This window comes from Panicum virgatum, chromosome 7N (assembly GCF_016808335.1).
Source record: "Panicum virgatum strain AP13 chromosome 7N, P.virgatum_v5, whole genome shotgun sequence".
Lineage (NCBI taxonomy): Eukaryota > Viridiplantae > Streptophyta > Magnoliopsida > Poales > Poaceae > Panicum > Panicum virgatum.
The window spans coordinates 46,789,900-46,804,590 of record NC_053151.1 but is presented as its reverse complement, the minus strand read 5'-3'; the positions used below and the strand labels follow the sequence as shown (position 1 = coordinate 46,804,590).

Genomic DNA, 14,691 nt, shown 5'->3' with positions numbered 1-14,691 from the left:
ATTCAGGTCCCTACCGCCCCGCCAGTTTCGGCAGGTACCCTGCCGCCCCGCAGCCGGGCGGTAGGGGTACAAAACTGTAAATTATGAAACCGAAAATATATTTCTGTAAAAAATAATTTTAAAAAATATAAAAATAAAAAAGACGCAATTTTTGTCGGCCTCATAGAAAATGCTACAGAGGTAGCCCATGTGGGTTCCGCGGCCCAGCTAACCCCGAACCCGTCGCGCACAACGGAACGGCGGTCGTTGCCGGCACACGCTCGCAGCCCGTCGGTCATGCCGCCGCCGCCGCCGTCGCTCCCTTTACCTAGCCGCCATCCTTCCCCGTTCGTATTCCACTACCTCTACGCCTGCTCCGACAGCCAACAAAGGGCTATTCCCGTGGCCACGATGCAAGGTCACAACTCGGTACCGTCCCGGCCCGCCGTCGCGCTGCCCCGGCGGCAGGAAGATAACCGTCCCTTCCGAGCTCGGAGCCCCGCCTGACGGTAACCAGTTTCTTGGTATCTCCCTTTTCCGTGATAACCTGGAATCTGACTTGTTGCAGCTCGGTGTGAATTCGCCATTGTCGTGCCGCCGTGCGAATCCGGAGTTCCTATGCATTTGATTGATTTCTGTGCATTCCCAGCTAGGAGTAGTTACGATTATCGTCGTAGATTCATGTGGCACTCGCACGACCGCCTGTACCTCGGTGCTATTCTTGGTGTGCATTTCCCCTCAATAGGCTGGTCGCGACGTTGAATTGCCACTTGTGTTTCTGCTAGTTCAACATTTCCAGTGAGGTGGCTGAGTGTCAGGCTGTCAGCATCAGCTACGACGCCCCACATATGACATATCGGAAATTTCCGGCCATCGAATCTCCAACTTGATAGTCATTGCTGTTATCCTATGTCTCCAGAATTAGTATTTGAAACTTATCATCTCATCCTTGAGTTATGCGCCTCGAATACGAACTTCAGCGGTTCAGCCAACAACTGATGGCGCTATCCTATACTCTGAAATTTTGTCCACTAAGCTGGACTATTCCTCCTATCCCATTTAAATTTGACAACTGACAAGTGACAAGAACAGCATTTGAGTTGGAGGGAAGAAAAATCTGACCACTTGTCCCATTTTCTACTCTTTGGAAAAGAACTGTCTAAGACAGAAAAGTCTGAGCACTTGTCCCATTCTCTACTCTTTGGAATTGAAATCTCTAGGAGAGAAAAGTCTAAGCACTTGTCCCATTTTCTACTCTTTGGAATTGAACTGTTAAGGGGAAAGCTTTGCTCTGCTATCTCCTTGCTCTGTTCTCCACAACCATATACCAACGCCAAGCAAGGTCTAATGGCCACGGCTTACTTCCCTGTTCTCATCTTCCTGTTCATGATTTGTTTATGCCAATCCGATGACAGGTTAACGCCTGCAAAGCCACTCTTGCCTGGTGACGTGCTCATCTCAGAAGGTGGTGTCTTTGCTATCGCCTTTTTCTCCCTGAAAAACTCAACTTCGAGCTCATATGTCGGCATATGGTACAACAACATCCCTGAGCGCACATATGTGTGGATCGCCAACCGTGACAACCCAATCACAGCCAATATGCCTGGGAAGCTGGTTTTTACCAACAGTTCTGACCTTGTATTGTTAGACTCTGCAGGCCATACTATCTGGACGACAACAAACAACTTCACCGCAGGAGGCGGTGAAACTGCTGCAGTCCTGCTCGACTCGGGAAACTTGGTTATCCAGTCACCAAATGGCTCTGACATATGGGAGAGCTTCCATTACCCGACTGACACCATCGTCCCCAATGTAAGATTTTCATTGAGCTCGGTTGATGTTACTAGGCGCTTGGTTGCCTGGAAGGGGCCCAATGACCCATCCAGCGGCAACTTCTCCATGGGTGGTGACACAAGCTCAGATCTCCAGATTGTCATTTGGAACGGGACAAGGCCATTCTGGCGAAGAGCTGCATGGGGTGATGAAGCGGTATTCGGCAAAGTCCAGCGCAACTCCAACTTCGTAATATCCCAAACAATAGTTAACACAGGGGACAGGGGATGGGTATTACTTCACACTCACTGTCTCTGTTGGCTCACCAAGTGTACGCTTAACTCTTGATTACACAGGCATGCTAAATATCCAAAGATGGAACAGCAGCACGTCCTCATGGACAGTCTTCGAAAAATTCCCCAGTCCAACCTGTGACAGGTATGCCTTTTGTGGCCTGTTTGGCTACTGTGATAGCACTGAGTATGTTCCGACATGCAAGTGCCTCGATGGGTATGAGCCCAATGGTCTTAATTTTTCCCAAGGATGTCGGAGAAAGGAGGAGCTCAAATGTGGCCATGGAGAGAGTTTCTTGACCTTGCCCACCATGAAGACTCCTGACAAGTTCTTGTACATCAAGAACAGAACCTTCGATCAATGCACTGCAGAGTGCAGTCACAACTGCTCATGTACAGCGTATGCTTATGCTAACCTGAAAAATGTTAACACGACGGTGGACCAGACAAGGTGCTTGGTTTCAGTGGCGAAGCCAGCCCAGAAAATGACCTAGGGCGGACTTTTACGATAAAATTTTTGCACAACCAGAGCGAGACGCCGAGACTTGTTGCCCGGCTGCAGGCGCCCGCGCCGGCGGCGCACGGGATCTGCTGTCGCCACCGACGGGCGCCGAGATGGGGCTGCTGAACGGACGGGCGTGGAGTGGCGTCGCGCAACGGCATCGACACGCCAGCGTGAGCGCCTGAGCGGGACTGCAGGGGGGTAGATGGTGAACTGCCGAAATTCGCAGCGGCATCTGGTGGCAAGATGCAGTGCTGGGCTGGGGCGCTAGGTTGAGCCACTTAAGAGGCCGCAGCCCACTCGACCTCGCGTTCGGGGGGCGCCGCCGCACCGCCATGAGCCCCTGCCGGAGTTGAGAACGGGGATATTGTCAGCACCCACGAACCAGAGAAAGCATCTCCTACTATGGGCCGCCGCACCAGGAAGCCTAGTGTCTGTCTTGGCGCGAATGGGTTCGCTAGATGTGCCTGCGCGCACGTATCAGGCCAAGCCCATGTAAACGCAAGAGAGTCGCTAGTTAAATACTGAGTGTGTGTGAGGAGAAATGGTATCGAACAACTTGTTTGAACTCTTACTCCTTTCTCAAGTAATCTATTCTGCGGAAGCCAATTTCCTGTTCTCTTATGTTCTTCCTATGTTTTTCAGATCCATAATTCTTCTCTTTTTCTGCTACCTCTACTGTTAACAAATATACTCTGGACTTCACTTAAAGGGACCTAGGGCGGCCGCCCTGGCTCACCCTAGTGGTGGCTCCGCCACTGCTTGGTTTGGATGGGGGAGCTTGTCGATGTAGAGAAGCTTGATAGCACTTTTGGTGAGAACCTATATCTCTGTGTTCCCAGGTCACCAGGTATTTACTTTTCCTCGTGCACCTTGACACTTGACCTATTCACAGACGATTAATTAGGAATGCTAGTACAATTAAAGCATGGTCCAGTGGTATTTTCTGCCAGTTGATGCTGCCTCAATTGGCCCCAATCATAGGCAAGGGCATCAGGGCATCTCTGTGCTCCCTTGCTGCAGTGACAGTTTGTGTAAGCTGTAGGCTTTGAAAATATTTACCACACTACAGTTTTTATTTATATTTATTACATATATGATCAGCCTTGTTACGTTTTTGCTCAGCACCACCAGTTGAGTTCTGTCCATCGTCTATGCAAAAGCTGTCATATTCTCTGATTATGTATTTGTATTTCTTCAGAACCAATCATGCATCATTCAGGTCATCAGAGCTTAATGGTCTTACCAATTAATCTAGCAAAAGCTTAAATGCTCATGTTGTCATCTTATTTATTGCCTGCAGAAGCACCATAGTTTCATGTAATCTCAAATGATCATGAAGCAATTACAATATGTCTAAAATTGACAATAGTGTTAGATGTAATCAGAATGAAATGTTTTTCATTGTAAATAAAACACTTGCTGAAATGTGTGGCAATAGACTGAGGCAGTGCTATTCTCTCTGTGGATTATATTTGTGCAGTAAGCAAGAAGAGCATTGTACTAAAGATCTGTTATGTAGATGGATATTTTGGGGTAACTAGGCCTTATGCTTTGCCAAGAGCTTGAGGGGGACTAGAATTGTTTCTTCATTGTTCATTGCTTAATTAGATTGATACATCTCCTCTCATTATATAGAGAGGGTTACTTGACCTGTAAGCAAGGCTTACTTGACCCCTAAGTAATATCCTAACCTAATCAATCTATCTTATTCCTTTCCTAACAAACCAAATCCATCTAATCTAATTTGACGGGTACTGTTCACGCGGTACTGTTCCGCGTGGGCCCTTGGGCTGGCTCCGCCTGCCATCTCGGTGGCAGCCTGCTGGCTGCCCATGACAAGATCATAGTCCCAGTTATGGCTACTTTTCTTCTTCTAATCACATGCATATGGCTTGTTTGCAAGTCAAGAGGTAGGATATTGCTCTACTTTTCACAATGTAGAGTTGATTAAGTACTCATAAGGAGCAATACAATATGAGGTGTTCCTTCCTGCTAGGGAAACATCAAAGCAAGGAAGTTCAGAAGAATCTACTGTGCTTGAACCCTTCCAACGAACTCGGGAACGAAAATCTAGAATTTCCATTGGTTAGCTTTGAAGACATCATCACTGCAACAAACAATTTCTCAGATTATAAAATGCTTGGGAAAGGTGGTTTCGGAAATGTTTACAAGGTAATGAAAAGTTCCTTGTGGTTCAGTAGAGGAATATTTTTGTGTCTTGTGTGTTTCAGTCACAGAATTGTGCACTCATGTAGGGAATTTTGGAAGGTGGCAAGGAAGTTGCTATCAAAAGGCTTAGTAAGGCTTCTAGGCAAGGGGTTGAGGAGTTTAGAAATGAAGTAGTTCTGATTGCCAAATTGCAGCACAGAAACTTGGTTAGACTTCTTGGTTTCTGCATTCATGAAGATGAGAAGTTACTTATCTATGAGTTTTTATCTAACAAAAGCCTGGATTCTTTCCTTTTTGGTATGTCCTGACTTCTGTTCACACACTGCAAAATAATTTGTGTCAAATGTATTCATGGAGTCTGATGGTGTATCCTTCACAAAATTCTTCGAAGATGCTACAAGAAAATCTTCACTTCATTGGCCAACCCGGTTCAAAATAATTAAAGGGGTGGCAAAAGGGCTTCTTTATCTCCACCAAGATTCAAGACTAACAATAATTCATAGAGATCTCAAAGCAAGCAATATCTTATTGGACACAGACATGTGTCCCAAGATATCAGATTTTGGTATGGCCAGGATTTTTAGTGGAAGTGAACAACAAGCAAACACAACACGAGTTGTTGGAACAACAACAACAACATAGCCTTTTCTCCCAAGCAAGTTGGGGTAGGCTAGAGATGAAACCCGAAAGAAATAAGTTCAAGGTTCAGGCACATTGATAGCTAGTCTCCAAGCGCTCCTATCCAAAGCTATCTCTTTAGAGATATTCCAATCCTTAAGGTCTCTCTTAACCGACTCATCCCACGTCAGTTTAGGTCTATCTCTACCCCTTTTTACATTATCGACCCGCTCAAGAACCCCATTACGCACCGGCGCCTTAGGAGGCCTTCGTTGGACATGTCCAAACCATCTCAGCCGATGCTGGGTAAGTTTCTCCTCAATTGGTGCCACCCCGACCCTATCCCGAATAACTTCGTTCCGGACTCTATCTCTCCTTGTGTGCCCGCAAAACCACCGCAACATCCGCATCTCTGCTACACTCAGTTGCTAGACATGTCACCTTTTTGTAGGCCAACATTCAGCACCGTATAACATCGCCGGACGAATTACTGTCCTATAGAATTTGCCTTTTAGCTTTTGTGGCACCCTCTTGTCACAAAGGATGCCAGAAGCTTGCCGCCATTTCAACCAGCCAGCTGAAATTCTATGCCTAACATCTTCATCAATGTCGCCATCCTTTTGTAGCACCGATCCTAAATACCGAAAAGTATCCTTCTGGACCACCACTTGCCCATCTAGACTAACGTCTCTCCCCTCATGCCTAGTCGCGCTGAAATCGCACATCATATATTCGGTCTTGGTCCTACTAAGTCTGAACCCTTTCGACTCTAACGTGCGTCTCCACAACAAGCAAACACAACACGAGTTGTTGGAACATAGTAAGTAATTCTTCCACAGCTGATGCTTAACATGGTGAAGTATTCAGTTTTACTAATTCAAACTGTGCCCATTGTTTTCTGAAATGACTAAGTCTCTAACAGTGGTTACATATCCCCTGAATATTCAATGGAATGTTCATTTTTCCCATCAAGTCTGACATATATAGCTTTGGTGTTCTAATACTGGAGAACAGCAAAGCTATAGGTTCAAACTGGTACATATGTGTAGTTGAAGTAATTCAAACCGTACATTCCATTTATTTCTTAAATGTTTCAAACAGTGGTTACATGTCTCCTGAATACGCTATGGAAGGCTCATTCTCTGTCAAGTCTGACACCTATAGTTTTGGTGTTCTACTGCTGGAGATTGTGAGCGGCTTAAAGATCAGCTCACCCCACCTCATAATGAACTTTCCAAACCTCATTGCTTATGTAAGTATAGAGGAATCCGTGACTTTTGAACAACTCAAAACACTTTTTGGTGACTTGATGAGAACTTAATTTTATTTGTTCAGGCATGGAGCTTGTGGAGAGATGGAAATGCAAGGGAATTCGTGGACTCATCGATTTCAGAGAATTGTTCATTTCAGGAAGTTATACGGTGTATTCACTTGGGTCTTTTGTGTGTCCAAGACCATCCAAATGCCAGGCCACTGATGTCGTCCGTTGTGTTCATGCTGGAGAATGAAACAACCCCACTCCCTACCCCAAAGGAACCTCTATATTTTACAATCAGGAATTACGAAACTGATAGGTCAAGCGAATACATCCGAAGATCCCTGAATAACATGAGTATCACAACTCTAGAGGCACGTTAGAAGTTTAGTTTCGTTGTTCCTTACATTTTTAAGCTTCTTTGATTTTTGCTATTGTGCGATCACACTGGCCATTCATGTTTGTACAGTTGTACACAATAAGTGTTTCCTTAAATGTGTTGTACTTCCTATCGGTGATTTGTACTTATAAAAATACTCCTAATTGTAAACGTCACTAGTTTCCACTTGTCAAATGGAAGACGGATACCTGATCATCTGTGCACGTGTATCACTCACTAGGCGATTATCTGCAGTTGTTTTCTCTGTAAAGATCTCCTGCCTCTTGGCTTCGTCTGTCAGTCCATGAGTCTGGATTGGTAACTAAATCATAAGAAAGCTGGAGGCAGTTTACATGTTCTCTTCGGATTTGCAAGCAATCATCATCCTTTCCACACCAATGAATCGTACTATGAAGAACTGAGCATCGTATGTCTTACAATTTTTTATTATAGTCTGCTACCAGGAAGTGAATTTATTGGCCTATTGTTACATAGTTTTCTTTTCCTTTGGTGCTGAGTGCTCCCAAACTTCATGTACAGAAACTTTTGGAATGACCTTTCACCCTAAACGTGTCAAATCAGAAAATGGCTACTCTTCATAATCTTACTTTTTTCAAGAAGTCAAAAGGTTATTTCAATTGACCTTGACCTGTGACGGCAGAATTCATCCCTCCTATCTCCAGAAAATACTTTTCGAAACTGCCGGCCCAACTCATGCAAAGAGACACTTCCAGTGAAGTGTCAGAAACCAGATTCAGGTCTTCCATCTTGACATTTGCACTACCTTTCTTTGTTCATTCGGAAAATATATTTTCCATTTTAAAAGTTGCAATCTGCAGCTTTCTGCAATACTATGAAGAACACTGGTTCAAGTTTCAGACAACTTGTATCTAGCTGCTACGATCACGAGTTCATTTGCAGGTTTGCAGCTTATTGTAGCCGCGTTTTCAGTGCTCTGCGCCTCTGCTGGTCTGCTATATCTACAGGCGTTGAGATGTTAGTGTGTTGCCCACGATTCTCTAATCGTTTTTTTAATGACCCTTTTGATCAGAAATTCTTTTTGAAAAGATGGTCTCAACGGAATTTTCCTTTTCAACAGACATGTCTTCAAGGTATTGAATTGCACTGTCGAAGAACTAAGAAAAAGGCACAGAGAGTGTCTCCTGCAAGATTAGGTGGCGCTGAACTGTTCTTGCATGCTTGAATTATGGGTTCACCATGTTGGGTTTACCATTTCACTAGCCTAAAGCATCAAACCGCATGTTGGTACCTTTGAAGTTTCCCTTTTTTTAACGAACGTGCACGAGATTGTGCCTATTTCATTGATAAGGAACGAAGAGATTTTACAACCCAGATAACCAGATAACCAGTAAAAGAGTGACAAGCAGTAAAAGAGTGACAAGCAGGGACTACTTGCGTGCTATTAGAAATGCTAAATCTTTTGCACCCCGCCATCGCCCGTGTGAAAACAGAAGTTTCATGCAATTGAAAACAGAACCAATAAACTCCAACAAGTGAAAAGCCATTTTATTTTGGGATAAGTCTATTTTACAACCTCGAACTAGTCAAGAAGTCCGTTTTTCAACCTCCAACTACGAAACCGGGTAACATAGGCCCTCGAACTGGCAAAACCGTCCGAATCACCCCCTCGATCACTGTAGCAAGCTGTTTTGAGGGCGGTTTTGCTACAGTACCATTTCCGAATTTCTGGAATTTCACACCTCTCAATTAAATAATAAAGAAAGCATAGTTAATATTGTCTAAAAATCATGATATTTTTTTGGGAGGTAGATAAAAAGACAAGGAATCTATTTTGGCTAGATGTGCTACAATAGACATAAAGGAATTTGAATTATAAAATTTTAAAAATAGGTAGAATTCAAAATTCCTTAAATTTTTAGGTCAGCTAAATCTATGATAAAAATGCATTAAAAATATGATAATTCATAATTTTTTATTTAGTTTAGTTAGGTACTTTTTATTGGCCCAAGTTCTATAGAATATTTATAAATTAAAATTTGAGGAATCAAATTTGAGCATTGCGAAGGAATTCAAAAACTTTCATAAAAACTTGGGCCAATAAAAAATACCTTATTAAACTAAATAAAAAATTATGAATTATCATATTTTTATTTCATTTTTATCAAAGGTTTAGCTAACCCAAAAAATCAAGGAATTTTGAATTCTACCCATTTTTAAAATTTTATAATTCAAATTTCATTATGTTTAATGTATCACATCTAGCCAAAATAAATTCCTTGTCTTTTTATCTACCTCCCAAAAAAATATCATGATTTTTAGACAATATTAACTATGCTTTCTTTATTATTTAATTGAGAGGTGTGAAATTCCAGAAATTCGGAAATGGTACTGTAGCAAAACCGCCCTCAAAACAGCTTGCTACAGTGATCGAGGGGTGATTCGGACGGTTTTGCCAGTTCGAGGGCCTATGTTACCCGGTTTCGTAGTTGGAGGTTGAAAAACGGACTTCTTGACTAGTTCGAGGTTGTAAAATAGACTTATTCCTTTTATTTTCTTCCAAGAAAAGAACAGTTCAAAGTTCGGTTAAAGATACACGTACGCTACTCCATTTTAAGACTCATCCACACATAGAATTGGCGGCGTACCCTGCTACTAACTCTAAGCACATAGTGTAGCTTAGTTAGTCGTCACATAAGCAGGGGCAAGGCCGCAGTCAGCAGTCAGGAACTTATAGGAATCCTGAAGCAATGAGTTCTAGTAGTAATTAAACATTTGCTACGCTTATCCTACGAATCAGCATATGCAAAACTAGTTGTATGAAACTTATGTTTTTCATCGTGATCAAGCATGGACTTGCTTTTGTGGAGACTACCAGTATGTAGTACTTTTCATGCATCCAAACATTTGAGTATTTGACGTATTGGAGGATCTTTCAAGTTCAAAATAGCCAAGGAAATTATCCTTATATACTTTAGTATCATTAAAATTTTATTTATCCGCAGTATCTACTTAGTAATATAAAGAGCGCACTGGATCATTGGATGCATTATAAGAATCTTATCACAATTAAAATGCATTTATGTAGTACGTGTCCAGATGATTTGAAAATGCCGCAAACGAATTGTGCTTATGCAAAAGTTAAGCATGCACTGATATCCACTACAGAAATGGAATAATTTAAGCCGAAAGATTCTGGCAATGTTATCTAACCAAAAGACAAATCTGCACAAATTCTTGAAGGCGCTACTTGTAATATCAAAACATGTGGTTTAGATTGAAAAGAGAAGCTAGCTAGCCAAAAGCGAGGTCTGATCAATCCAAGAGATGCCACTTTTATTTGGTAGTACAATCAATAGAAACCTGCTACACACTTTGATCCATCGTCGTCACTAATAGTTTAAACTAAAACCATTACACATCTTTAACAAATCCTTTGGCAACTACCCAATGATGAAACCTAACAACCAATCATAATTAGAAGCTGCTGACGATCAGTAGAGACTTGTGCCTCGCAAATAATATATTAGCTGATCCATTATTATTCTCTGACGGATGAACCTGGAGAATGAATCCAAGTCTTCAAGCACTCATTCCAAAGGTTCATCTTAGCTAGCTTCTAGCTAGCTCAGTGTGCTATCCTTGTCACTTCCAGAGCTGCTGCTGCTTAGTACTATAGCTATGAATTATGATCATATACTAGTAGACGAGATTAAGACATCGATCATCAGGTCGGTCCACTTTGTTGCGTAGCTAATTCGTTCAACGACGCTTCTGATCAGAGCTGTTATTCCAGCAGCCTTCTTCTACCTAAAGTTGGCGCCAAACGGAGTCCAGAAGTCGACGGGCACCTCGCTTGCCACCGCGAACGTGCTGGATATCGGGACCAGGCACAGGCCCCGGCCCTTGAGTGATATCTCGCCATGACTGTCGTCCTTGGACTTCTCGGGACTTGAGCTCTGAAACGAGACGCACGCATGCAAAGCGATCAGCACACTTGAACAGATCATTCAGCAAGTACCATGATCCATCACAATGAAAAGGAGACCGGGCATGCAGCATATATGCACAGTGACTGTACATGTACCTTCAACTGGGGCACGTGCACTTGAGGGCCGTTCTTCAAGTATGGAGCACTAAGGGCCTGCAGAAACAAGAAGCAAACACAATGTCAATGCAGCTCTGACGATCGATCAGTCCTGCGTTCTGATGATTCGTGTGGAGAAAACGTGCGATCGGCGCTCCAGGTGTGCTATGATTAAAAAGTGGAGGAATCATGGAACTCGACGCGCGCACTTACACCAACTTGGTCGTGGAGGAACTTGATGTACTCGATGGTCTCATGGAGCACCGATGCAGTGTCCGTCTGCACACGCGCATCGAGAAATAAGATTGAGTTCGTGTTCGTTTTGCGTTAGATCTCGAAAGGAGTAGAAAAAGGGATGTCTTTTGCAGGGAAGAGATGTTGAGACATAGTTCCAAGCACTATCTAGCTTGTTTGTAATATGGTCAGCATTAGTCATGAAAAGCCTCCCTCACCTTTCCAAAAGGAGAGACTAGTTGTTGGAGTGCAGTGATCCTGTCCCCTAGCTTCTCCTTCCTAACCTGAAATGTATTTCACACATGCATGCAGAACTTTTATCAAATAAAGGTCCATCTGGGTGTTCAATCATGGCCTATGCAACATCAAATAATGCGCTGGAGTTTAAGAAAACCAGGTTGAGTTCACCGTGTGTGTGACATAGAGCTAGCAGCTAGGTATCTCGACGTACCTTGAAGGTTGGCAATGGCGACGGCGTCTGGAGCCTAGGCTTCTTGAACGCCGGCTCGCCGTTCGCCTTCTTCTTCTTGATGATTGGGCTAGACTCCCCTACTCCTTCGAACGCAGTCTACACATAATCACAAAGGTTAATTATATTATTATTGTCACTACTGGAATCGACATGTTTCCCTAGGGCTAAAACCCTAAGGAAATAGTTGAAAAACCCTAGGGAAAAGACTTCCCTAGGAAAATTGGTAAGGAAAGGTTTCTAGGGATATTTCCAACGGGAAATAGAAAGTGTCCTACGATTCCGACGAAAACCGTAGGGAATGTTTCCTAGGAATCTTTGAACCCTAGGGAAACTGCAATGCAAAAGTTAAAAAAATGGCAGCCCCACGGGCCCCAGCTCCGCCCGCCGACGCTGCCGCCTTGCTCCGACCGCCGCGCCCCGCCGCACCCGGCCGCCGCACGATGCTCCTCCGCCCGCCGCGGCCCGGCCTTTGCGCCCTGCTGCACCACCGTCCGCGCGCCACCGCTTTCCGCCTGCCGTGCTCCGGCCGCCACGCTGCACCTGCGCACCGGCGCCTCTCCTACGCGCCGCGTGCTGCTGCTCCGCTCGCTGCAGCCCGATCGCCGAGCACCCTTGGTCCGACTACCGTGCGCCGCCGCAGCCTCGACGCCGCCCGCCTCGGCTTCGCCTGCCGTGTGCCCCAGCTCCGCCGCGCGGTTCTGCAGCCTGCTCGCTGCCCGCCGTGCTCCCCTTGTTCACCGGTTCCAAGCTCCGGCCGCCGCGCCCCCTAGCTCCGCCAGCCGCCACGCTCCTCCTGCTCGCCGGCCGTGAGCTTCGCAGGCCGCCACACTCCTCTTGCTTGATTTGTCGCGACAGAGAGAAGGCAGCGAGGGGATGAGATGAGAGATGAGGAGAGAGGAGTGAAGTGACGAGAGGATACGAGAGAGAGAGATTGGGGTGAGGCTTTAATTTGAACTGGACTAGCGCGTTGGACGTCATTTCCCTACGATATAGATAAATTCCTAGGGAAAGAACCGATGTTTCCCTAGAAAATGAGTTAGATTCCTAGGAAAATTGATAGTTCCCTAGGTTTGTTGAGGAAACCGTAGAGAAACACTATTTCCCTAGGAAACAACAAATAATACTAGGGAAACACGAGAATTCCAGTAGTGTGTTACGCCTAGTTCTAGCTGAATTTATGCCTAGCTTGCTATACCGTTGTCTTGAAGTAAAAATTTGCATCTTTTAGATGTAGTACTACCAACCTTTAATGCAACGGTCGCTGCACGCGGCGCCGGCGATGGTTTGACAGAACGAACGCTAGCTTCGTCAGGCACCGCCGCCGCCGGCACGCCGAACCCAGCAGAAGAGTTCCAGAAGGGGGCATCGTTGGTGAACTGGAGTGGCTCCCGGATAGCTCCAGGCGCGAACCTCGCAGCTGCTGGTGACGCCTGCTGGCCCATCTGCTGGCCGTACTGATCATACTGCTGGACGAACCCCGGCAAAGCCGGCTTCGCTGCCGCCGGTGCCGTCGGCTCCATGAGACTTCTTAGCAGAGACGACGACTGGAAGCCGTACGGTGAGGTCGGCGACAGGAGCAGCTCGGATCCGAAGCTGGAGAGCAGCTGCTGGTGGTGGTGGTCCTGCTCTTGGTGGTGACCTTGCAGGGCTAGGTTATTCGATGAAGGGCTCATCAAGCTTGATGCGGCCATGGGGCTCTGCTGCTCAGTTCTTGAGCTCATGTCCTGGTGGCCATCTTGCTGGAACCCATGCAGAGTAGCTCCACCGCTCCTGTTCAAACACACGCATAGATCTCAGCGCGCGCCATATGATAGCAGTAGCTTGCACATCATCATATGATGTGTAGCAACTAGCAAGTCGGTGGCCAATCAGGTCTAGACTCTAGAAGAGAATCAATCAGCAAATTGAACTTACATGTAGGGATGTGTCCAATCGGTGTAACCAGCAGCAAGAGGCTGCTGGTGCACGGCGGCGCCGATGCCGACGACCGGATCGGCGACGCCGGTCGGTTCTTGGAAGGTCACGGAGCTGTTGTTCCCCGGCGATTCCGACGAGGCCGTGGTGGTGCTCTTGGCCTTGCCCCCCTCGACTGCTATATCGTAGCTGGCAGCCAGGGCGGCCGACCACGTGCCGAACCCGGCCAGGTCCGTCGAGCAGGTCGGCGCGGGCACCGCCGCGTTCCACCAGCCGCCGCCATGAGGGACAGCGCCGCCGGCGCCGGCGCCGCTGTACACGACGGCCGGAGCGGCATGCAACATCTCGGCGTGATCCCCCATGCCGTCGACAAACCGATGATCTGCTCCGTCTCTAGCTCGGATTGTTTGTATCGCTTAATTAGCTAGCCAGCGATACAGTGAGTGCTCGCTTGGCTTGTTGGGTTGGGCAAGCTGCAGGGAGAGGGGAAAGCAAGCTGAGAGCTTGAGCTGAGCTGAGCAGGCTGATGAGTAGTGGAAAGGATGGGGATGTGTGGGTTGTGTATATATAAACCGTTGGAAATTAAAGGAGGAGGGTATCGGAGAAGAGAATTTCGGCTGGCTTTCTGACCTGCTGAGCTTAACTGGCGGAGTCGTTAGGCGGTCTTCCGGCATTGCGTCAGGTAATTCTGGTGCAACAGATCATGATCCATCGGTAGTTCAACGACCCTAAGTGTAGTATTACTTCGTTTCTACTTGTAGTAGCTTCTTAGGGTTAGGGTTCGTTTAGAAGGAAAAAAAAAGATAAACATCTTTTATTGGTCGTCTAAGGGTTTTGACGTCCAATGTATGATTTGGCTGCATGTCCGAGTAGGGTAAAGGAAACATTGGAGTTGAAAAAAAAAAGAAATAAAATGAAGCATACTGTCACATTTTACCCTGCTTAACCGCTTATTACACCTTGCACTAAAGCACACTGCTAGGCTTTAGCCAAGAATTTACACTTAGGACCAACCAACTCTTAGCACTTAATTG

The 14,691-nt window shown here is 45.7% G+C and overlaps 1 protein-coding gene and 1 pseudogene across 1 annotated transcript; one reads left to right on the top strand and one right to left on the bottom strand.

Annotated features, from left to right (window-relative positions):
- The first annotated feature begins 214 nt into the window (after positions 1-214).
- LOC120682148 lies at positions 215-7,187 on the top strand (annotated as a pseudogene).
- A 3,060-nt stretch (positions 7,188-10,247) lies between these two features.
- Positions 10,248-14,206, bottom strand: LOC120682957 (transcription factor bHLH112-like). Its single transcript, XM_039964966.1, has 7 exons — positions 13,658-14,206; positions 12,988-13,513; positions 11,723-11,839; positions 11,490-11,555; positions 11,251-11,316; positions 11,038-11,094; positions 10,248-10,909 (listed from the first exon to the last, which is right to left on the bottom strand). Exons 1-7 carry the CDS (start codon positions 14,017-14,019, stop codon positions 10,757-10,759), a joined length of 1,347 nt encoding a protein of 448 aa, XP_039820900.1. The 5' UTR covers positions 14,020-14,206; the 3' UTR covers positions 10,248-10,756.
- Between the last annotated feature and the right edge of the window lie 485 nt (positions 14,207-14,691).